General features: G+C 37.0%; 3 protein-coding genes across 3 annotated transcripts in view; all 3 read left to right on the forward strand.

Moving 5' to 3' along the window:
* Window positions 1-1,483, forward strand: part of ddrgk1 (DDRGK domain containing 1) — a 6,949-nt gene extending 5,466 nt beyond the window's left edge. Inside the window, exon 5 of the mRNA XM_016456975.1 lies at window positions 569-1,483. Within this exon, the coding sequence (XP_016312461.1) occupies window positions 569-772 (204 nt within the window). The 3' untranslated portion in view covers window positions 773-1,483. The remainder of the gene's footprint in view (window positions 1-568) is intronic.
* An 837-nt stretch (window positions 1,484-2,320) lies between these two features.
* Window positions 2,321-6,526, forward strand: LOC107665913 (uncharacterized). The gene is made up of 5 exons (XM_016456977.1): window positions 2,321-2,401; window positions 2,868-2,926; window positions 3,027-3,207; window positions 3,965-4,126; window positions 6,095-6,526. The coding sequence occupies exons 2-5, from the start codon at window positions 2,879-2,881 to the stop codon at window positions 6,370-6,372; spliced, it is 669 nt and encodes a 222-aa protein (XP_016312463.1). The 5' UTR covers window positions 2,321-2,401; window positions 2,868-2,878; the 3' UTR covers window positions 6,373-6,526.
* A 7,412-nt stretch (window positions 6,527-13,938) lies between these two features.
* The window catches only part of LOC107665914 (leucine zipper putative tumor suppressor 3-like), an 18,395-nt gene continuing 6,664 nt past the window's right edge, over window positions 13,939-25,669 (forward strand). Inside the window, exons 1-4 of the mRNA XM_016456978.1 lie at window positions 13,939-14,052; window positions 19,132-19,746; window positions 21,379-21,951; window positions 23,102-23,422. Coding sequence (XP_016312464.1) covers window positions 19,216-19,746; window positions 21,379-21,951; window positions 23,102-23,422 — 1,425 coding nt within the window. The 5' untranslated portion in view covers window positions 13,939-14,052; window positions 19,132-19,215. The remainder of the gene's footprint in view (window positions 14,053-19,131; window positions 19,747-21,378; window positions 21,952-23,101; window positions 23,423-25,669) is intronic.

A 25,669-nucleotide genomic window follows, 5' to 3' on the forward strand; every position in this document is an offset into this window, starting at 1 on the left:
CATAAACCTGTCTATCAGACTCTACCACCAAAACTAATGTGGAAGAAATACCCTCTGCCGTAAATATCTTATCTATCTATTCTGTCTGTCTGTCTGTCTGTCTATCTTTCTGTCTGTCTTTTTTTTTTTAAATGACCATTTAGTTTTTATTCACTTTTATTTCAGTTTTAGTTGTAGTTATTTAAGTACATCAGGTTAAACTAAATAAAAATGAGAAATAAAATAAGCTGAAATAAAATAAGTTGAATTTTTTTGAGTTAATTGTTTTCAATGGTTTTAGTGTCAGTTTTAGTTAACTTTAATAATTCTGGTGTTTTTGAGTTAGAATTAGGAGCCTTTCATATGAAACACGTCACATTTTGTGTGCATTTGTGTAATTGTTGGCATATTTAAAAAGTCACGTGGATGTCATTTGGCCATTGCTTTTGCATCTTACTGTTTTTTTTAAGATCATAAGGTGTCACACTAGAGGTACTTCAATTCCTTATTACAGAATTTACAAATGCATACATTTTTAATGTTGTTTTTTATAATTAGATGCACTCGATGAACATGTTAATGACCGCTCCAAAATAACCCAGTGACTAATATAATCTCATGTGTTTGTGCAGGAGTGATCGATGACCGAGGGAAGTTTATTTTCATCACGCCGGAGGAGCTGAACGCTGTGGCTCAGTTCGTGAAGAAGAGAGGAAGAGTCTCCATCTCAGACCTCGTTCAAGCCAGCAACACCCTCATAAACCTCACGCCTGAGCTCCAGAGCAGCGCATGAACCTCCTGGAGGAGCCCAGAATGCTGTTTTCATCACAAGGACTTGTAAATAAAGCGGGATGCATTATATCATTTACAGTCTACGTCATGTCAGAACCAGCGTACAGCGCTAATTTCCTAATCTAATTTCCCTTACTTCACTCTATAAGCATCATTTACCGTAGATACAGCCATGTCTGCTGTCATCTCAATCACTTTATGAAATAGCTTGAGGCTAATACAGACGACTCGTTTTCAGAGGCAGAGAAGGAGATTTTATGTTATTATTGTTATACACACACACACACTTTAAACAGGATTCCCTCAGTCGTGCTTTGGATAAAAGTGTCTGCTAAATGCTTAAATGTATATTTTTCTAGTAATATTCAGCTCTGCAGTATATCATTGCATAGAAATGCTGTAATAGTTCTTAAATGATTTGTAGAACAGCTTATCTGGTCATTTAAAACAACTCAAAAAGTCATGGATATTTATTGGTCAGAAACTGTGTTTTCCTCTCGCTCTTGACTGCCGTCAAATAAAATGGCAAAAAGCACAAAAAACAAGTGACAATTTAAACTTTTATTGCTTCTTTTCTCATTTTACTTGTTTTTCTTAAACTAGCTGGTCTTTATTTTAGTTCTACCCAGCGTGTTTCTGAGAGAGACCGAGAGCATGTATATGGGAGCACAGTGTTATTCCTGCCAGGGTTTATAATAGTGTGCTGGTTGTTCGGCTTGTGACACTAATTTCCAGATTTTCATTTTGCACTGATTTTTATTTTTTTTTGGTTTTAAAGATGTAGCCTACAGATATAGCCAGAGGAACATTACGATAAACAGTAAAAAATAAATAGAAATAAAGATAGAAATAAAAAAGTTGAATAAAAACATTAAATTGTTTACAAAAATTAACATATTTTTGTTCAAACATACTATAGTTTTTAGGTATTGCTGTACTACCAAATTCAAAACAAAGGCTTATTTCCCCATATTTACATTTATACTAACTTCAGCTAATAAAAGTAGCCTATTAATTAAATCATACATATTGTAAGTGGAAAAATGAATGAAATCTTCTCAATACAGTTGAAAGCTGGGCATGATGTGATTCTTAATGAGACTAAAAAGAGACAAATCGTGTAAACCACAAAATGCAACAATGTAACAAATCAGATTTTATTTGATTTTGTTTGTGATTATTTATGAGGTAGTTTACACATAAACACAGCCATTCCAGAATAACTCGCATATCAGCAGCTTGTAATTTAATACAGTTAAATCTAACCTTTGAAGCCTGAATCATACTTTTATTTATTGTATTTTTTTTATCTGAGCTAAATGTGTGGATATGAGATTCTGCGGCGCACCTGTAGAGGGCGCTGTGTGAGCTGCGCATGCGCAGTGCTCTTTGTGTACTTCCACGTTGGCTCGGCTCTTCTCGGGACCTTCTGCGTTTTAATCCGACGCGATGAGTTTTTATTTACTGGACATGTCAATAACGTGAGCGGAGTTTTACACGTAGACAGACTGAGTTTCTTCATTCCGCAGCAGGACGAGAGCGCCAGTGCACACAGAATGTCTGAATGCATTAATGTGTGTCGTTTACAAATTATAATGTTGCGAGCGATTCTTCGACTGAAAGCGACAAGGTGAGAAACATCGTTTTCATGCAGTGACGTCACGTATTGTTATTAATCTGGATTTGGATCTTGTTTTGGTTTTGTTATTCTCAAATGATTTGTAATGCTTAATTTAATTTTTTTAAATGAGATGGTAGAGACCGGGGTTAGTTGTCACATGGTCAGGTTGTCACGTGCTGTAATTTTATGTCAATTACATATTCTTTAGGCCAAAACTGGGTTGGTATGTAATTATGTTATTAATATATTTAAATAATATATAATTAAATAACACACTGGAGTCCTGTGTAAATGTGCAATAATTTATTTTAAAATACTTTGTATATACATTCTTAGTTATATCATGAGAATTATTCTCTGAAATATATAGTGTGACAACTAGCCCCGGTCTCCCTCGCATGAATGCACTTTATTGTGTGAGAGTCACGGGTCCGCACAGTAATATTGCTGGTGTTTCATTGCTCTTTCTCCAAAGTTACTCTGTTTATGAGGAACCATAAACGCTCAAAGTGTGCAAAAACAAATGCGGATAAGGTGAGTCGTCCATTTTTCCTTTGAATAGTTTCTACAGAAGATGCACTAATCTGTGCCTCTTTTCTCACGTGCTCATCGTTTAATTGCATGTGGTCCTCAGATCAGCATGACCCTGGCGTTGACCCCTGCAGCCGTGTGCCAGTGCTTCACGCTGGTGTCGCTGTGCACGTCTATCGCGGATCCCAACTGGATCCAGGTCCAGAACTGCTCTGATTCGAGCAGCAAACTCATCTACGGTGTGGCCTTCACTCTACACGCGTATCAGAACCTCACAGACACAGGTGTGATCTTATAGCTCTGTTTATCGCTGTAAACAACCTCAGGTCATCCGAGATCAGGATGAGTTTGTTTCTTCGTCAGATTTGGAGAAATGCAGCATTGCATCACTTGCTCACTGCAAGTGAATGGGTGCCGTCAGAATGAGAGTCCAAACAGCTGATAAAAACATCACAATAATCCACAAGTAATCCACACCACTCCAGTCCATCAGTTAACATCTGGAGAAGACAAAAGCTGAAACAAATCCGTCATTAAGACGTTTTTAACTAAAATACATTGAGTCCATAATAATGTGAAAAAGTGTTCTGGTGTGAATCAGGAGAGAAATCTGCACAGATCAAGCAGCGTTTAAACAGCTCTAAACAAATTTGATGTGAGAGACAACAGCAGATGCACTTTTTCACTGCAGGAAGCGTTATTATGGATTATAGACTCGGATTTGAGTTAAAAACGTCTTAATGCTGGATTAGTTTCAGCTTTTGTCTTCTCCAGATGTTAACTGATGGACTGGAGTGCTGTGGATTATTTGTGGATTATTATGATGTTTTTATCAGCTGTTTGGACTCTCATTCTGACGGCACCCATTCACTGCAGAGCATCCATTGCTGAGACACTGATGCAAGAGCTATACTAACTCTTCGACTTGAGTTGTGTATTGTAAAATATGAAGGCGATGAATGCGATCCTCTGCATGCAGTAACAGCACAGCGCGATGAACTGTGTATAATAATGGGTTTTGTTTGGTTTTGTCTGCCGGAGGTCCGTTGGGTGGGCTTCACGGATGGGGAATGTGGCTGCTGTACTCTCTAGCTGTTCTTTGCTACAGCGCCGTCCTGTTTTCCAGTTCCTCTTTCCTGCTGGATTTCCTCGCAGCAGCTGGCACTCACTCAAAGCTGGTGACGTTACTGCACGTCTCTACAGGTGCCTCACGTTAAACTCAAACTCACTGCACTGTGGTAAATTGTTCTTAAATCCAGGCTTACATAAATGTCAGTCATAAGGGTCAATTTTGTGAAATTGAGATGTATACATCATCTGAAAGCTGAATAAATAAGCTTTCCACTGATGTATGGTTTGTTAGGATAGGACAATATTTGGTTGAGATACAACTATTTGAAAATCTGGAATCTGTGGGTGCAAAAAAATCTAAATATTGAGAAAATCATCTTTAAAGTTGTTCAAATGAAGTTCTTAGCAATGCATATTACTAATCAAACATTAAGTTTTGATATATTTGCAGGAGGAAATTTACAAAATATCTTCATGGAACATGATCTTTACTTAATATCCTAATGATTTTTGGCATAAAAGAAAAATGTATAATTGTGACCCATACAATGTATTGTTGGCTATTGCTACAAATATACCCCAGCGACTTAAGACTGCTTTTGTGCTCCAGGGTCAGATATTATGCCGTTAAGAATTATTTTATGGATGATTGATGCAGTTTTTTTTTCTTCTGTTCTTGTTTCATAACTCAGTATGCATTAAGGCAAGACACTACTGTGTGTGTGTGCACTTAGGATGGGATAAATGCAGAGCACTAATTCCAAGTATGGGTCACCATACTTGGCCACATGTCACGTCACTACAGGCAAAACCTGTGTTTTTTTTCATGCACTGGTCAGTTTTAAGCTCTATTTTGCTTTAATAGCATGCCTTCATTCAGACTAGTGGAAAGAAAACTTCCAAAATACAACTTTAAGTGTTTATTTTATTGCACTTTATCTATTTGCATCTGTAGATTTCAATTCTAATGCATATAGCCCAGAGTTTGTTTCTCCGCTTCAGCAGCTTTTACGAACACCAACATTTACAGTTTTATTACTATATCTATTATGAAATAAAAATGTATTATGTTCTGTCTGTTGACAGTATTTTCTGATTTATGGAGTGATAAAAAGTGATAAAGTTTTTCCCCCTGGAAAAACTTTTAATATGTCAGCAAAATCAAACAAGAACTTAGAATCTGGCTTCATCCAATTGATGCAAATTAGTGCATAATTAATTAGATAATGCATAACTTGCATATTAAAACATAAAATTTCAGAAAACTTGTAATAAATAGTAATTGTTTTAATGTGCTGTGATTAGCTAACTAGGGAATTATAGTGATATCTATTAGTTGAAATTTTGACCATCTTAACCTGTGGTGTTTAGCTTTAAACTTTAGTCGCTCAGCTCATTTGGGTTAAATTATTACTTTAAGTCGCTCTGATAATTTAAGTTAATATTTCAATAATTTAACAACGCATTCATATGTTCACGCTTCTCTGATGTTAGTTAATGGTCACATGACATGCAGCTAAACAAATAGATTATTTAATCTTTTTTGTAAGTGTTTAATTTTGATTGTTTCATTCTTATATGTGTCCCTGCAGTCTTAAGTCGCTGGGGGATATTTGTAGCAATAGCCAACAATACATTGTATGGGTCAAAATTATACATTTCTCTTTTATGCCAAAAATCATTAGGATATTAAGTAAAGATCATGTTCCATGAAGATATTTTGTAAATTTCCTACTGCAAATATATCAAAACTTAATTTTTGATTAGTAATATGCATTGCTAAGAACTTCATTTGAACAACTTTAAAGATGATTTTCTCAATATTTAGATTTTTTTTTGCACCCTCAGATTCCAGATTTTCAAATAGTTGTATCTCGACCAAATATTGTAATTTTGTGTAAAAATGTCTTTACTTGTGATAGTTTGATCAAATAAGTCAAGAAGCAGAAATGGTGAAACTAGTATGATACTGCAATCAGTTTTAGTCTCTGGAATTACAGTAATGCAGCAGTGGACAGAGAAATGCATCATTTCTGGCCTGGTGTGAACCTGAAGTGTAGCTTTCTTTGACTAACGTGTGTTTCGCACATTTCCCCTCAGCGTTCTTCTGCGTGGCGGTTTTGGCTGTGTGTGCGGCCTGTATGAGTGTGATTGAACACAACCTGCAGCGAGGGAAGACTGAAAGCCACCCGGCCCTCTGCATGTCTGCAGGAGAAAGCTTTTACATCGAGATGGTGGGCCTGTTCTTCTCCGTCATAGCGTGCACTTTGGCCCTCAAGGGTCGTCCTGAACCCATCAGGCCCCGTGAGTACCTGAGCGTGGATGGAGCGGACAGCGACACGGAGCCTTTGATTGGTGGAGCTGAGAGGCAGGAGTAAACAGACAGGGTTATGCACTTCATTTCTAATGACAGAACACTGAAGAAGAGCTGCTGTGTGATCTGGTGATCTCCGGAGTGTGTGCAGAATTTAAGAATCGGCTCCTTTCGGTTCATGAGTGTGAATTTGAATTGAATTGATCACAGCATACAGGATCTCTCAAAGTTATGAACAGTAACATTAATAGAACGTTAGTTCAAAGTTATCTAGTCTTTAATAATGTTCTCAAAACATGAATGGGTCAAAGACGTTAAGATGTCCGCATCAAAAGAAATTTACAAAAGTGATTTTATGTCCATAGAAAGCACATTAAATGTGAGTAAAGTTTTCTACTTTTCAGTAAAGTTTTTGGAGAATAAAATGTCAAAATTTGGTTGAAATAATGTTACATTGTCATTCAGTGTAACACGATATTTATGTAAAAATTCAAATAACATGCTTATTCTGACGTGTACATATTAAAATATATAAAAGAATAAGAGAGCATATAACATTTTATTGAGTTTTAAATGAGTAAAAAAATTCTTACTGACAAATGGGCAAAACCTAGGATAGTGGAAAATTTAAATTGCAACTAATTAGTATTTGGGGTGAAAGTAATTAGTCTTTTAATATGTCATAAATTGATTTTTGTTGTAAATATGCCTGACAAGATTGTTACACTGAATGATATTTTAGTGGGTGTCTTCTGTAAATCAGGGAAAAATGTATGATATTTATTTTTTGCTCAGAAAAACAAAACAAAATAAAATTGCAATTAAATTAAACAGAAAACTTTTACATATTTTTTTGGGGGGGGAAAAACAACAATTTAAAGCAGTATTACACTTACTGTTTTTATGCTTAAACCCTTTTTCGTCTTTGACCCTTATACATCATTTTCTGAAATGTTTGAGCTGGATGTTCAACCAACGTTTTTTTTAAATGTTACCGCCTGTTTCAAAACATTCCGAGAACATTCAAAAGTAACATTCTCGTATAATGTTTTCAAAATGATTCAAATGGAATGTTCCAAAATGATTTCAAAAGTTTAAAAACTGGCCATTTGAAATGTTCAGAAATAACTTAATTGGAACGTTAGCGAAATGTTCTTAGAACATATTTTTGTTAGCTGGGATGTAGAATTGACAGGATTTGTTAATTTAATTAAATTACAATTCAAAGAAATTCAACAATCACACAACAGTGAAAACATGTTTAATTTAATTATGTCATTAATTTAGACTAATTTAGTTGCTGATATGTACAGCACATTTTTTTCTAATATTGTTAAAGCACCAGGTTGTTTTCAGATAATTTGGCTCGATATTTTAGCCTCGGGGTAAACTGCAGCATTCTGGGAAATGAAGTCTTTTACTGTAATGATTCATAAAATCACATTTAATTTGGTGGGACTTTACAATTAGATTCACATTAGTAATATATGACATTCAGACATTTTTAAGTGACTTGAGTGAAAAAACGCTTTTTTTCACAGCTGCTGTATATGAATTAAATACACATTTCTTCATTCTAAAAATATTAGTAGCATCATCAAATGTTTCTTAAAATGTTGTGTGATGAGAACATGTTTATGGGTAATTTGTTGTATAAAATGTAATGAATTTAATTCCGTTTTAATTCTACTTAATTGGCATTTCTGAATCCTGTTTGCTAATTCAATTCAAATTCAGTTAATGTTGTATATTCACCTCACTGATGCTGTGGCAGGAACCAAAGAGAGGAGCACAAATACACACTGATGCTGCCTTCAAGTCCTGCTGGATCCTATTCATGAGTTCAGAAAACATATTAATGAAATAATGTGCATTTGGTCAGAATAAAATAGAAGTGTTGGGCACTCTTTTGCACTTACTGACAAACACCGGAGGCATTTTGTTGAACTTAAGGAGCGTCTCTATCCGTGTATTTCATTCTACTGCAGAGAATTATGGGAAATGTAGTCTTTCTGACATGACTTGAAGGCAGCATGAGATCCTTCAGTTACCTGCAGTGAAATAATTCTGCGATATATAATCTGTGCAGGTTTTCTCTGCTTTCGGACCAAATACAGAAACCACTTTTGAGGGTTTTGAGAGCGCTTATGCTCACTTATAAACGAACGCTCCATCCAAACCATCCCAACATATTATAATGCATAATCTTTGTTATTCAATATACACGTAAATGCATATAATACTCAATATAATCCAGTTGCCCAGGTATCAAACAACTACATTGTGAACAGAAAGTGGACTGAGACCCGATCAGCATTCAGATTGACTAAACTGTGATCGGAATCCACTTTCTAGTCCACACACAATGTGAATGCAAACAGAACTGAATTCTTTTTCACTTCACTTTTTGACTCAAGTGTGAAAACTAACATATTCAGGGCGATCAGTGGTGTGATTTCTGTAGAGAAACTAGTAAACAAATCAAACCGCAATCCTCAACGTGCCTTGAGCTTCCTGGAAGAGTGTTTATTTGTAACGTGACAGATCTGAAAAAAAGATCAACAAGCTTTACACTTTATTTATTAGTCACTTCCTGTCATGTCACAGTGTAGCTAACATTGATTATGACGAGTTCAACCTTTCAGTTTTCTGTTTTGTTTTGTGTTTCTGTTCATGCTGTATTTGTATTCCCTCTTTTAACCTGAATAATATTGCACCATTTTTCTCCATTTATTTGATATTCTAGTATTTTACTGGAATTAGGATGTCGTTCAACCCAAAATTACAGTTCTGTCATCATTTACTCAACCTCGTGTTGTTCAAACCTGTTTGACTTTCTTTCTTCTCATTGACAGGAAGATTATCAGTGAATATTGACTTAAATGTGGTTCTGTTCCACGGTAATTATAGTCAACTAAGACTGAAAGTAAGACCTTAAAAAAACAACGGTCTGTTACTTGAAGTTAGTGTTGCATTTGCAAAAACTTTCAGAAAGTTTCCAAAAAATCCCAGCACGTTTTCAAAATTTCCAAAGTTTCCGGAAATTTTCCAGAAATTTTCTGTCTTTTTTGCAACCCTACTTGAAATAAAATAATCATTAACTGAAAAAAAAAAAAAAAAATATATATATATATATATATATATAAAAAACGTATTTAATTTCAGATAGTTTCCACGTCAACTTTTCTTGTTTTCGTTCTTATTTTCTGAAATAAATAAAATCTAAATAAACTTAGACTAATAAAAAATCATTAAAACTACATAGACATATTAAAATGTAAAAATTGCAACAACAACAAAAAAAACAATAAAATCGCTAAAACTTTAAAATTAAAGTGAAAACAGAAAATATAAAAATTAAATCAATTCAAAATATTAACAAAAATAGTATAATGATACTAAAATAACCCTATTCTGATTTCCACTCAAAATGTCTTATAAAGTCAGAAAACTTAATATAACACAAAACATATGGACTATTTTTTATGAATGTTTAGATTAATGTTTGGACAAGTTCTTGAGCTTGAACGTCATACAGGTTTGAGCAGCATGAGTAAATCTCATTCATGTGCATCTTTAATGAATCTCACCGCATGCTTCGCTGTAATATTTCATTTGTCCTATGAAGAATATAATAACAGAGACATGTCAAACACTGTGAGGCTACTAGGACCGAGTCTGAAGAGGATTAATACAGTTAGTGTTTATGTATTTGTGTGAAGCCATTTTTTAAAATGAGTTTCTGTTTCAAAGTTGATGTATATAGCACTCCTCAATGATCTGGACTGATATAGAAGCACACAGATCTTCCTGTTGAAAATGCATCTCAAGTGAACAGCAGTGGAATCATGCTGTGCCTTAATTTCTCAGCTCTCTCTCTAATTAGACTCCATCAGCACCTCGTTCTCCGTCACATGACACCAGCTTCTGCTCCAGTTGGATGGAGACCATCGCCATAGTAACCTTGAGAAGTTGTTGATGTCACCGACCAATTTGTGAACGGAGAGCGAGATATGAGATGATAAACATTTGATGGTTTTATTATAACGTGACGTTTTTCGGTTGTCTTCAGTCTAGTGTAAGTGTGAGTTGTGCGTGTTAAACCATGAGTAACACTAAAGTTAAGCCTTTAGTACTGATGTGTGCACTGACAGGACTGTATATGAGGAAATGTGTGCTGCTTCTGCTACCGAACAAGCATTGATCCTCTCAAATGTTTCTTGATTGTGAATGTGTTTTGCATGCATATACCATGAATGTTCATTCTGATGCTGTTTATGTCTGTTGAATTGACGTTTACTGTTGCAAAAGACTTATATGAAGAAAATGCTTTGAACAATTCAACAATCTCACTTTATTTCCTTTAATGAAAAACAGCAACACTGCAATAAAGTCTCATGTGTTAACAGTATTTAATGCATCAGTTAACATGAACTAATTATGAGCAATATATATATATATATATAGCATTTATTAACCTTTTAGTTCATAAAAATACAATTGTTCATGTTAAGTGCATTACATTTTTGTTTAAAAATGTATTATTGAATGTAGAAATTAACATTTAGTAATTGTTAGCAAATCAAGCCTTATTGTACAGTTTAACCTGAAAAGCAATTCAGTTGCATGTCAATTTTTATTTTAATTATACTATTTTTTTTACAGGTTTGCCTGTGATTTTCTAGTAATTAAGTTTAAGTAGAGTTAGAGCATAATTTCAGCATAATTTAGACACACTTAAAAAAAAAGTAATAATAATAATAATTAGGCAAAATTAATGTTTCTAAGTACAGTCTAATGATTTTTTTTGTTAAGTTGGAGGTAAATCTAATTTGAAGAGGTTGATGATTTTTCTTTTTTTTTTTTTAAGGAGAAGAATTCAAATTCTTAGGTTTTGCCTTTAGAACAGTGTTGAGAAATAATAAAGATAACATTCCTAAGAAATGTTTTTGTGACCACAAAATAGACTCATCTTTATTCTTACCTTAAACAGCAGCGTTATTAATGGGAATTCTAGACGAATTGTATTCTTTTTTCGCGAATCCGCCCTCTGGAGAATCTTTTACATTTTATAGTATAGATTGATTAACTGTTGGTTTTCTTGCTCATCATCCTGAAAGGGGGCGTGTCCTGCAGAAGGGGGCGTGTCCGACCGCGTCCGAAAGGGGCGGGGCGCAGGTTGGTGTGTCTCAGCTGCTGCGCGCGCGCTTCATCTCCGTCGCGGGCGTCAGCGGCAACGCATCGCGCGGCTTCACACGTTCGTTCACGCCGCAGCAGCAGAGCAGAGCAGCATCCGAACGCAGACAGACGGATCCGCGGTGAGACAGTGAGTATGCGTGTGAGTGATGGAGACGCGGCGCGCTGGATGCTGCTGCTGCTGCTGTTGTTATGGAGGGATGCGGATGCAGTGATGCATCATTTTGCATGAGCGGTAACACGCATTATATAATAAGAGGCAAAGCTAGTGGATGCTTCGTGCTGTAGTCAGGTGAACGCTGGCTCTCCATTGTGCTGCTGCTGCTGTAGCGCCACTGCGTCCTGCACTGCTGCCGTCTCTCTCTGTTAAATGGAGGCACACAGCGTTTTATGTTATGATAAACGCAGCCTGTTGAATGCATCCGAGCATCTGCTGGTTAGTAGCATCACTAGGCCCGCATTCACTGCATTCACTGATTCACTGTCAATAGATGACGAGCCGCTTCTGCAGGTGAAGATGCTTTTTTAGTGCATATTGTGGGCTGTTTGTGTACAGGCCTCCATCTCACGCTCCACTCTCGTTTTTTTTTCCAGTCGTGTGTGTTTTCTTTGAAATGCACTGCGGTGTGTGAGTGTGATGCATCAACACAGTGTGTCATTCTGCTGCACTGCATGTTTACATCCATGCATTTGCGTTGATTCGCAGATGCTTGTTATGCAGTGATGCCGTGAATCTGATCTTGCATTATTGATGGAGTGGCTGAGGCTGATGTAATTAGGATGGCAATCTTTAATGTGTGTTGGGATGTATGAAGCATGAGAGCGATGATGTAATGCCTGTGAGTGACTGACTGTGCTGGAGCGGGTAGTAGAGGCACGTGCCAGTGCTGATCTGATCCAGAGCTCTGCTGGGCCGGTGATGCTGCTGCACACCATCAGCAGCACTGACCGTCTCAATGCGCTTGCATCGCTCTGGGAGAGAGTTCATGTAAAAACTGCGTGTTACCTTACAAAAGCACAATAATGTTGGACATGCACAATGGTAGTATTGTGGTATTCTTCAAAGTGCCTCGGAGGGCTGTGTAAATACCACGATATTCAGATAGGGAAATCCTCCATGTGCATTAAAATGCTGTGATATAGATCCATGTGCATGAGACAAGAGAGCTGAGCAGTCATGTGTGATTTTATTTTGAATGTTGAATGATGCTACAGTCTTATGGATACATTGTATCCTATGTTACCCTTTCAAAGAAGTACCATGGTAAAATTATGGTATCAAAACATTTCCAAAAATGAAAATGTGCTGAAACTGTCCTCACCCTCAGATCATCCAAGATTCGGATGAGTTTATTTCTTCATCAGATTTGGAGAAATGTAGCATTGCATCACTTGCTCACCAATGGATGTGAATGGGTGCCGTCAGAATGAGAGTCCAAACAGCTGATAAAAACATCACAATAATCCACAAGTAATCCACAGCACTCCAGACCATCAGTTAACATCTGGAGAAGACAAAAGCTGAAACAAATCCAGCATTAAGACTTTTTTTCACTAAAATATGAGTGCATAATCCATAATAACTCTTCCTCTAGTGAAAAAGTTAATTTCCTGTTGTCTCTCACATCAAAATCCAGCCACATATTTGTTTAGAGCGGTTTAAACGCTGCTTGATCTGTGCAGATTTCTCTCCTGATTCAGACCAGAACACTTTTTCACCAATTGTTCATGTTAAGTGCATTACATTTTTGTTTAAAAATGTATTATTGAATGTAGAAATTAACATTTAGTAATTGTTAGCAAATCAAGCCTTATTGTACAGTTTAACCTGAAAAGCAATTCAGTTGCATGTCAATTTTTATTTTAATTATACTATTTTTTTTACAGGTTTGCCTGTGATTTTCTAGTAATTAAGTTTAAGTAGAGTTAGAGCATAATTTCAGCATAATTTAGACACACTTAAAAAAAAAGTAATAATAATAATAATTAGGCAAAATTAATGTTTCTAAGTACAGTCTAATGATTTTTTTTGTTAAGTTGGAGGTAAATCTAATTTGAAGAGGTTGATGATTTTTCTTTTTTTTTTTTTAAGGAGAAGAATTCAAATTCTTAGGTTTTGCCTTTAGAACAGTGTTGAGAAATAATAAAGATAACATTCCTAAGAAATGTTTTTGTGACCACAAAATAGACTCATCTTTATTCTTACCTTAAACAGCAGCGTTATTAATGGGAATTCTAGACGAATTGTATTCTTTTTTCGCGAATCCGCCCTCTGGAGAATCTTTTACATTTTATAGTATAGATTGATTAACTGTTGGTTTTCTTGCTCATCATCCTGAAAGGGGGCGTGTCCTGCAGAAGGGGGCGTGTCCGACCGCGTCCGAAAGGGGCGGGGCGCAGGTTGGTGTGTCTCAGCTGCTGCGCGCGCGCTTCATCTCCGTCGCGGGCGTCAGCGGCAACGCATCGCGCGGCTTCACACGTTCGTTCACGCCGCAGCAGCAGAGCAGAGCAGCATCCGAACGCAGACAGACGGATCCGCGGTGAGACAGTGAGTATGCGTGTGAGTGATGGAGACGCGGCGCGCTGGATGCTGCTGCTGCTGCTGTTGTTATGGAGGGATGCGGATGCAGTGATGCATCATTTTGCATGAGCGGTAACACGCATTATATAATAAGAGGCAAAGCTAGTGGATGCTTCGTGCTGTAGTCAGGTGAACGCTGGCTCTCCATTGTGCTGCTGCTGCTGTAGCGCCACTGCGTCCTGCACTGCTGCCGTCTCTCTCTGTTAAATGGAGGCACACAGCGTTTTATGTTATGATAAACGCAGCCTGTTGAATGCATCCGAGCATCTGCTGGTTAGTAGCATCACTAGGCCCGCATTCACTGCATTCACTGATTCACTGTCAATAGATGACGAGCCGCTTCTGCAGGTGAAGATGCTTTTTTAGTGCATATTGTGGGCTGTTTGTGTACAGGCCTCCATCTCACGCTCCACTCTCGTTTTTTTTTCCAGTCGTGTGTGTTTTCTTTGAAATGCACTGCGGTGTGTGAGTGTGATGCATCAACACAGTGTGTCATTCTGCTGCACTGCATGTTTACATCCATGCATTTGCGTTGATTCGCAGATGCTTGTTATGCAGTGATGCCGTGAATCTGATCTTGCATTATTGATGGAGTGGCTGAGGCTGATGTAATTAGGATGGCAATCTTTAATGTGTGTTGGGATGTATGAAGCATGAGAGCGATGATGTAATGCCTGTGAGTGACTGACTGTGCTGGAGCGGGTAGTAGAGGCACGTGCCAGTGCTGATCTGATCCAGAGCTCTGCTGGGCCAGTGATGCTGCTGCACACCATCAGCAGCACTGACCGTCTCAATGCGCTTGCATCGCTCTGGGAGAGAGTTCATGTAAAAACTGCGTGTTACCTTACAAAAGCACAATAATGTTGGACATGCACAATGGTAGTATTGTGGTATTCTTCAAAGTGCCTCGGAGGGCTGTGTAAATACCACGATATTCAGATAGGGAAATCCTCCATGTGCATTAAAATGCTGTGATATAGATCCATGTGCATGAGACAAGAGAGCTGAGCAGTCATGTGTGATTTTATTTTGAATGTTGAATGATGCTACAGTCTTATGGATACATTGTATCCTATGTTACCCTTTCAAAGAAGTACCATGGTAAAATTATGGTATCAAAACATTTCCAAAAATGAAAATGTGCTGAAACTGTCCTCACCCTCAGATCATCCAAGATTCGGATGAGTTTATTTCTTCATCAGATTTGGAGAAATGTAGCATTGCATCACTTGCTCACCAATGGATGTGAATGGGTGCCGTCAGAATGAGAGTCCAAACAGCTGATAAAAACATCACAATAATCCACAAGTAATCCACAGCACTCCAGACCATCAGTTAACATCTGGAGAAGACAAAAGCTGAAACAAATCCAGCATTAAGACTTTTTTTCACTAAAATATGAGTGCATAATCCATAATAACTCTTCCTCTAGTGAAAAAGTTAATTTCCTGTTGTCTCTCACATCAAAATCCAGCCACATATTTGTTTAGAGCGGTTTAAACGCTGCTTGATCTGTGCAGATTTCTCTCCTGATTCAGACCAGAACACTTTTTCACGTTATTATGGACTCAATGTATTTTAGTTAAAAGCATCTTAATGCTGGATGTGTTTCAGCTTTTGTCTTCTCCAGATGTTAACTGATGGACTGCAGTGCTGTGGATTACTTGTGATGTTTTTATCAGCTGTTTGACTCAACTAAATCTCAGAAATGAAAGAGCAACCTGTAATTTTTTCTTCATATAGTGCAATTCATAAATGGTTTTATGATTCACACAAGAGTAAGAGCAAATCAAGCATGCAATTATAGTGAATGTTGAGTTTGATTGACATAAATATCACATAAATTGCATTCATACTGGGAAATAAGGATATGTATGCAATTTATTTTCACAAATGAAAATAGCAGAGATCTGAATAGTAATTTTTGCTGCCTCCGTTCAGGATTTACAATCACAATCAGAGTCATGTCAGATTTGCTCTGTGTTTGGTTAATGTTTAACTCCAGATATCATCATAGTTGGGATAGTTTCGCTGAAACAGATCCGTGTTGATGTTTACACACCTCACACACACACATGCACTGTCGTTTTCTTTCATTTGTTGGCATGAGATCTTGCAGTCAGGTTTTTGAGAGGTCTGATAAACATTCAGCTTTTTTTAACTCTCGAGGGACGCACGTATGTTGTTATTTACAACTATTTCCTTTCTCTTGAGCTGTCAGTATAATATCCATTTATTCCACTTGAACTGTATTTTTGATACTATACATGAGGTACATGCACGGCCACATTGGTTGCATTTTATTCTCGTAATGCTGCAAATGTAATATTATTATAAAGCAGCTAGTTGTGTGGTGATTGACATTTCTGCATTCCGCTGCACTGTTTTTTCTTGTGTAAACATATCTTTTGCAGCATCTTGTGGATGAAGAGCTGTTCTAAAAACGCAGTGCTCAAGTTAAGAAGTTAAAAAAGTCATAAACTCACTTTTTTTCATTACACTGCATTTTTAAAATTAAATAACACATTCTGTGTGAATGGCCTAATAGAGAGCAACTTTAAACCTTAGTTTACAGCAGATTTTCCCAAAACTAATACATTCTTAAAAATAAAGGTTCTTTATTGGCATCGATGGTTCATTGGAGAACTGTAACATCCATTGAATCTTTCCATTGCACAAAAGATTCTTTATAATGGAAAAAGGTTCTTTAGATTATTAAAATGTTGTTCACACTAAGAAAAAAAAAATTGTTCTTTTAAGAACTGAAGGCTGAAAGGTTTTTTTAGGATCACCTTCTATGGCATCCCTGTGAGAACCCTCTATTTTGAAGAGTGTAATTAAATAAATCATAGAAAGAAATAATTTTAAAAGAAAACAATCAAAATAAAACACTAAAAAATATTAAATATTGTATTTGAAATAAATTAAAATGAAAAGAAATAATTTAAAACTAACATACTAAAAAAATAGTTAAATATTTTATTTGTTTACCTGAATGTCATGTGACCATTAACCATCAACATGCAAATGTGTTGATAAATTAGTAAAATATTAACTTCAAATCTCATCTCAGAACATATTTCAGCTCAGCTGGGTTCAGCTGACAAAAATGTCAATCTGATTTTATGAGATAATTATGAAATAAAAAGTCAAAGTTATGACATTCTAAGTAATAGTTTATATTTTATATAATTTGTATCCTATAAATTATATTTAATAATTTATATTGTAAGTCATGCAATTATTTTATTTGTTTACCTGAATGTGACAATTAACCAACATCAGAGAACCACAAGCATGTTAATGTGTTGATAAAATATTCAAAATAATATTTCAGCTCAAATAGGCTTGACTTACAAAACAGTCTGGGAATTGTTGTTTTACACGAATCATAATTTAGTTATAATTTAAATAATTCATATTCTATAAATTATATTTTATAATTTATATTCTGACTCATAAAAATGTATATATATATATTTTTTTACATGTGATCATTAACCGGCATCAGAGAACCGTGAAAATGATAGAAATATTAACTTCAATAACATGTTTAAGGTCAAAATGGTTCGGCTGACAAATAAAGGTTTGATTCACTAAATTGTGTGTTCAGCAACATTTGTGCACTTAAAGGGATAGTTCACCCAAAAATAAAAACTCTGTCATCATTGACTCATCCTCAGATTGTCTCAAACCTGTATGAATTTCTGGTCTCCATTGACTTCCATAATATTATTGCTCATACTATGGAAGTCAATGGCTACTAACAACTGTTTGGTTACCCACATTCTTCAAAATAATTTATTTTATGTTTAACAGAAGAAAGAAACTCACACAGGTTTGGAGCAACTTGAGGATGAGTGAATTATGACAGAATTTTCAGGTGTGCGTGAACTATCCCTTTAAGTGCAAAAATGTTGCTGAACACATGATTTAGTGAATCAGATCGACTGGTTTCATCTTTACAGTGGTGTGAAACTTTTTTTGTCAGCCAAACTCCTTTGACCTCAAAGTTCTTTAAGTTAATATTTCAATAATTTATCAATATTTTTAAGAATCAATATTCATGGTTCTCTAATGTCAGTTAATGGTCACATGAAATGCAGGTAAACACATATAATAATAGTATGGCTTAAAATATAAATTATTTATAAAATATAATTTATAGAATGTACAGTAAGTTACATAAAATATAAATTATGACTTAGCATTTTTATAGTAGCGATCTCATTAAATCAGATTGGCTGGTGTCATCCTTCTAGTCGCCCTTCTCCCTTTAAGATTTCTATAATATAGTATATTACAGTTGGGTCATTCCTTGTCAAATCAACCAAATTTCAGAAACTTCCCCAGCTCCAATTTTTGATTTTGTTAATATTTTTTCTGAAGAAAGACCAACATAAATGGTGATGAAAGCCATTTCATCCGCTATTTTGTAGAGGGGGTCAAAATGACAATTTTCACTGAGATTTAGAGCCAAATTGCAGGGGGGTAAATACCAATATCTCTGGAACTGAACCATACAGGGCCTTAAAAATTAAGATAGTGAAAGAAGTGTTTGTTAAGACCCAAAATCTAAAAGGACGTTAAGATAACTTTAATACTTTTTGAGATACAGGCATGCAAACTTTGGTGAAAAACTTGAAAAGTTTCTTTTTTTTCATTTTTGAACTGTCACCACTGGCATATATTGCAACAAAGATTACTAAAGTCAACTGATTTTATTAATAGACCTACTAACCTCTGTGTAAAAATAACATGATGCTGCCATCTTACTTAAATCATTTTTACCTCTTATATTTTGACTCTGAATCTCAGGTGAAAATTGTCGTTTTGACCACCCATGGATGTAAATATACATCCATGACATTTAATATTTTGTCCTTCTTATTCATTTATGCATTTCTTTCACAAGAACAAATATTAACAAAATCAAAAATCTAAGCTGGCGACCTTTGGTTGAGTTGACACGGAACGACCCAATTGAAAAAGCAATATAGTGCTATATCTTGTGAAGAGCTACTAATGCAGTCTGTTGTGTTGCAGTGTGTGTGACCCGGCTCACTTCCCCTTCATGCCCCTGTGTGCTGGCACTGTGGGCGGCGGAGTGAAGCACTCGAGGCTCCTGGCATGGGCAGCGTAGGGAGCGGGGCCTCCAGTCAGCGGCCGATCACAATGCGTAGCGTGGGCACCCGCACCACCCCCAATGGCCCACTGGTGGCCGCACTGCCTCCCGCCTCGACCCGCCGGCGCCTCGATGACCGAAGCTTCAGCGCCGAGCGCATCCCCGGCCCCAGCACCAAAACCAAGGGCGTCTCCGCCGACGAGCACAGCTACAACGCCGAGAGGGATTTCCATGCTAACGCTCGCAACCACGCCCAAACAGAACACGCCGCGGCACACAACGCCAACCGCCAGCAGACGCTCAACGGCGAGAGGCTGGTTTCCAATGTGGTGTTTGCCAACGGGGCGCGGAGGGAAGGACACAGGCGCGGAGAGAGTCTGGACCTGTGCGGGAACAAAATCATGCTGAACAATGACAAGAACGGCAGCCATCAAGCTCCACCGCAGCCGCAGCACAAGGACAAGAGCAAAGCCAAACCCGATAATCACAACCCGCCCAACATCCTGCCCGTCTCGGGAAAACTCGAGCATGCACAGGTACGCCAGCAACGGCCGTGTTCAGGAGGAGATGCAAGCAGTGCAGCGTTTAGAATATAACCCTTTAGCCTCACAGCACATACATTTAAGAAGCTCTGCTTTGATGATTTAAAATTACAATATAAAAAGCGAAATTATGAGATGAGGGTTGCAAAAAGGTGAAAATTTTCCAGTAAATTTTGGAAACATTCCAGGATTTTTTGGAATATTCCAGGGATTTTTGGAAAGTTTCTGGAAATTTACCGGAAAGTTTCCACCCCTTTGCAACCCTAATAGTTACTAAATCATAGGTTTCCCTATGGTTTCAGGTTTCACAGAGAAGGCTTAAGCCTAGTCCTAGACTAAAATGTAAGTCTGAGATGATTCAACTGAAAGAAACTTGCACTGATTATCTTAAAATATATCAGCGCCTTTGTTTTGTCTCAAGATGCAAACCAGTAATGTTTTTTTCTAAGACACGTTTATAAAAATTACTAAAATATCCTAATTGAACTATGGCCTAAACCTGGCTTAGTCTAAGCCCTATCTGTGAAGCCAGGCCAAAGAGTCATAATTAGGACAGTTCTTGACTACTATAATTTTGATTTATGTCATAATTTCAACTCTTTATGTCATAATTATGAATTTTATCTCATAATTATGACTAAGCATCTCATAATTTTGACATTTTGTGTCATAATTATGAATTTTATCCCATTATTATAACTTATCCTATAATTTCAACTTTCAACTAAATGTTGCCTTGGCAACTAACTAAAATGAGTTGCAGTACTAAAATGATCAGAACTAAAACTGAAATAAAATATATGTTAAATCTAAAAAGAATATATATATACTATATACACAAACTAAAAATGACAAAAGCACATAAAAAATCATTAAACTTAAAGTAACATTTTTATGAAAACTGAAAATATAAAAATAATAAGGTAATTAAAAATATTAACATATAGTTATACTAAAATAAAGCAATAAGCCCCAAGAAGCCGTGATTTACAGTGAATTATTAACGACGCGAAGCGGAGGGCCTAAAACCCCCTTAGCTGTTATAAATTCACTGTAAACCACGGCTTCACAGGGCTTATTGCTTTTTATAAAACAGTTATTCCATATACGTAGTAAGGTTTCACAGAATAAAACAGAGCAAATAAAGTGTAATGATATTAAAGGGGTCATATGATGCTTTTTTAAAGATCATTATTTTGTGTATTTGGTGTAACAGAATATGTTGACATGCTTTAATGTTCAAAAAACACATTATTTTTCAAATACTGTACATTATTGTAGGTCCTCTATGCCCCGCCTCTCTCAAACGCTTCGTTTTCTACAAAGTCCCTCCTAGGAAAACTTGAAATCGCATCATATGACCACTTTAATAAAAAACATATTCTTCAGCCAAACAATGTAGCTCCTCAGAATCAGTTGTGGTTGCAACAAAGTGGTTGCCGAGCAACAGACAAACGTAAACAAAGGTGTGTGTTTGTAGAGTAATTTACAACAGCTTCGAACGCAGCTCAGCCAATCAGAATCAAGGACCGGAACTCTCCGTTTTATAATATTGTTTATACAAAATAACAAAAAAATAAATTCTGTATTTGATGTCACCATTCAGATGAATTTCTGTCTCTGCAGACCAATGACTCTCTGGTGCGTCCATCAGCCTTCAAACCCGTGGTGCCCAAGAGCTTTCACAGCATGCAGAACCTGGTGTCTCCCCTGCAGTCCAGCTCCGGGATGGCCGGCGGTCCGGGCAGCAGCGGCAGCGGAGGCGAGAAGGGGGGTACAAACGCGTCCGGCCCACAGTGGGACCAGGACAGTCCCGGCAGCCGCGGGACACACGCCGATGCGGGCCGGGCTGGACAGGGCAGTCTGTCGGACTCCGGGAGGAACTCTCTGACCAGTCTGCCCACGTACACGGGCTCCAGCTACGGCCCGCCGCCCGCGCTCGGACCCCTCAGTGCCTCCACCAGTCACATCAACCGGCTGGGCACCATCGCCCTGGACAAACTGGACAAGCCGGGCTACCAGAACGGCCTCAGCGCCTCCGACAGCGGCCGCTCCTCCTCAGGCAAGAGCTCCTCCTCGTACCAGAGACTTAGTCACCTGAGCGACGCTCCAGCGCCCCTGAGACCCTCTCCATCCTCCGACGACGTTATTCAGGACCTGGAGGAGCGTCTGTGGGAGAGAGAACAAGAAGTAAGTGAGGTGAAAGAACTTTGTAAATTCATTAGCATTATATATGTATTAATTTACCATGTGCCACCTGCAGAATGCTTTTGTCACCTTGTCTTGTAAACCGTTTATAATTGTAGACAAAATTCAAGATTGCAAAACTTGTGATCTTCATCTTTTTATTTATTTATTTTTTTTAATTCTGCATGCACCAGTATGTATATGTTTTTTTAAATTTCTTTAATTTTGCATGCTTTTTTTTTTTTTTTACATTTCTTTAGTTTTGCATACACCATTGGATATTTTTAATTATTTTATTTTTATTTTTTAAATTTATTTCGTTTTGCATAAACTGGATTTTTTTATTCACTTTTTTATTTTTTTTGCATACACCATTGGTTTATTTTTTTTAATTAATGTATTTATTTTCAATTACTTTAATATTGCATACACCATTGTTTTTTTTTTATTTATTTTGCCTTCAAAATTGGATGTTATTTAATTATTATTTTTTATTGTAATTTTACATACACCATTGGATATTTTTCAAATAATTTGTATTTATTTGTTTCATTTTACATACACCATTACATTTTTTTTTTTTTTTTCAGTTTCTTTAATTGTACATACACCATTGGATTTTTAAAATCTTTATTATTATTATTATTATTATTATTTTGAATACACCATTGGATACTTATTTATTTTAATTTATTTAATTTTGCATACCAAAAGTGTGAAAGTATGTCAGCGAGTTTCACTAATCATATATGGAACATTTTCACCTAGAAAGGTCCTTTGGTTTAGTAGAAATATTGTTTGACTATAAACAGAGCAACCATTTTTATTGTTAACAAAGTTATAATCTGTTTTTATTGCTCCAAAAAGTAGCATCACCTGCCAATAAGGTCAGAAGCATTCTCTATGCAAGTATGCAAATGCAGACATGAAAGCAAAAACACGATTCTGTTGTACATATATGCTTTCTGCATGCATTTTACATTATTAGATTATTATTATTAGATTTTTCTTGAGATGTGCTGTTATTCATGTAGCTAGATATAGAAGAAGATTATGCAAAGTTGCATTAAGTATTGCAATCAGACGCATGACATGAGCATGCAACAATGCATGAAATCAAGCTTGTGTTTCGTGTGTTTCGGCCGCCCTGCCCTCCTCGCAGGTGATTCACATGCGGCGAAACCTGGACCAGAGCGAGGCGGCCATCGTGCAGGTGTTCGAGGAGAAGCAGCGCGTGTGGGAGCATGAGATGGAGGAGCTGAGGCAGAACTACACCGGGCGTCTGCAGCAGGTGACCCGACGGGCCCAGCGCACCCAGCAGGCCCTGCAGGCACAGATCGCCCGTCTGCAGCAGGACAAACGGCGGCTGCAGGACGAGATGACGCTGCTGCTCGCTCAGAGAGAGGAGCTGGAGAAGAAGTGCTTGGACTTCAGGAAGGAGCAGGCCGATATCCTGCCCAGACTGGAAGAGACCAAGTGGGAGGTGAGAGACTCGTCTGACATCAAATCACAGATTTCAGTTAGTTTTGAGACTAACATCTGTAGCCTAGTGCAGTGAATGCACATCCACTGCAGAAAGTGATGTTCTTCCTCAGTACTTTTGTCTTGTTTTCCAGTGAAAACATCTAAACATCCTTGAATCAAGATACATTTAGTTGAGAAGCACAATGATTTGTTTTCTGGGAAATTAATCAAAATGAAGTGAGTTTATGCTTAAGACAAGAACAAATATCTGCCAATGGAGTCTGAAAAAATCAACTTAATTCAAAGGGAAAATAAGTTTCTTTTTCTGACCTAATTGGCAGATTTATTGATTTTGTTTAAACATTAACCTCGCTTAATTTTGTAGCGCTTACAAATTACAGTCTTTCTCTTCCTAGAAAGTGGACTAAAATTATGGTTTAAAAAACAGATTTGTGTAAAATACTCTCTAGAATAAGAACACCTTAAAAATTGATTTTATGAAGTCTTATATAACTTTATAAAGTATATATATTAAAATATGTAAGTTCATAAAATGAAAACCGTTGAAACATAGGGTTAGGTTTATGGATATATATATATATATATATATATATATATGAATAGGGTTAAATATATGTGTATGTGTGTGTATGTATGTATATATATATGTATACACAATTTCACTGTTATTATAGATGTTTCACTAGTTATTTTATGATATACAGTATATAAGCAATGTAAGAGAAACAGGTAAATTTAGCTCAAAGGGAATCATTTATGATTTTATAGGGAATTTGGACAGAATCACTGTTTTACGGCTGATCACTGAGTCGGCCAGCGATTCGTATAACATCAATTCTGCAATGGATATTAATATCCAAAGTATAGTGAAAACACTATTTATTAGCACAGTAACAAGATCGGCAGTTTAAGACATTAACTTGTAATCACAAAACACAAGATACTTCTCTTTTCAGTATGAATAAGACTTTATTGGCTAAATCTAAGCCAATATGAACTAATCTAACACATAAACACACGCACTCACACATTCATACAAGTTGCAGGAAGAGAGAAAGTGAGGAAAGAATGAGTTTAAGAGAATGAAAATGTGAAATCCCAAGTTTACAGCAGTATGTGCAATTGCATAGACCTGAACAACCATCAATCACTTAATGAACCCTTGAATTGAGTTCCTCAATGAGGTTAAAATTTATATTAAATGCACCAGTTCAGCTCGAATCTGGAGGTACTTGCGTTGCCTGTGTAAAGGGGTTCCATTGTGTCGTTGCAGAAAAGGGGGGTTTCCAGAGGTTGCTGATTGGCTGGAGGTTCAGTAGTCGTTGAAGTGATGTCTTGGGAAGCCAGTTGTTGGGCGTTGGCTGAAGATGCGGAGTTGTGGGATGGTTGAAGTTTTGAGGCGATCACAGACTCGAGGTGAACTCGGAGACAAAACTTAACTCAGAACACAAAACTCTCAACGGAAAAGAAAAGAAATTAAAGTAGAAGAATAGAAGTAATGAGACTAGATGGGTTTTCTCCTCATGGTTTTAGAGGAGCTGCTGACGTGTAAGCCAGAGCACACTCAAAGAGCACTAAAAAGCAGCATCAAAACGCGGTGGCAAAAAGGCTAGAAGCGAAAAGCTAAAAGCTAAAAAGCCTAATTTGATGGTGTCCTGAGTATTTAAACTGGGTTTTGGACACCTCCCAAATGGTGTTTTGACCAATTAGATGTCGTCTTTGCTCAGGGTGTTGTATATTTCTCCTCCCAATTCATAAATCAAATGTTATCTTATCAGTCACATGGTCCGAGTTTTTCCCGCTCTTGCAGAGTACAATTTTGGACATGATTTCTATAACAAGAATATGATACACTTGACAAAGAATTGATTGGAAGAAACGTTGGCTGAAGATGTGGAGTTGTGGGCTGGTTGAAGTTTTGAGGCGATCACAGACTCGAGGTGAACTCGGAGACAAAACTTAACTCAGAACACAAAACTCTCAACGGAAAAGAAGAGAAACTAAAGTAAAAGAAAGAAAAGAGTAAAGTTTGACGAGACTAGGTGGCGTTTCCCCTCATGGTTTTAGAGGAGCAGCTGGCGTGTAAGCCAGAGCACGCTCAAAGAGCGCTAAAAAAAGCAGCGTCAAAACGCAGTGGCAAAAAGGCAAGGGAAAAAAACCTAAAAGCACGATTTGATGGTGTCCTGAGTATTTAAACCGGGCTGTTGGACACATCCCAAATGGTGTCTTGACCAATTAGACGCTG

Source organism: Sinocyclocheilus anshuiensis, unplaced genomic scaffold, assembly GCF_001515605.1.
Source record: "Sinocyclocheilus anshuiensis isolate Anshui unplaced genomic scaffold, SAMN03320099.WGS_v1.1 scaffold1205, whole genome shotgun sequence".
Lineage (NCBI taxonomy): Eukaryota > Metazoa > Chordata > Actinopteri > Cypriniformes > Cyprinidae > Sinocyclocheilus > Sinocyclocheilus anshuiensis.

Bases quoted from the DNA above. Each gene is read 5' to 3' on its own strand.
- LOC107665913 (XM_016456977.1), top strand. From the start codon at position 2,879: ATGAGGAACCATAAACGCTCAAAGTGTGCAAAAACAAATGCGGATAAG. The intron at 3,208-3,964 runs GTGTGATCTTAT...TGTCTGCCGGAG, and splicing joins TCAGAACCTCACAGACACAG to GTCCGTTGGGTGGGCTTCAC. The intron at 4,127-6,094 runs GTGCCTCACGTT...ATTTCCCCTCAG, and splicing joins GTTACTGCACGTCTCTACAG to CGTTCTTCTGCGTGGCGGTT.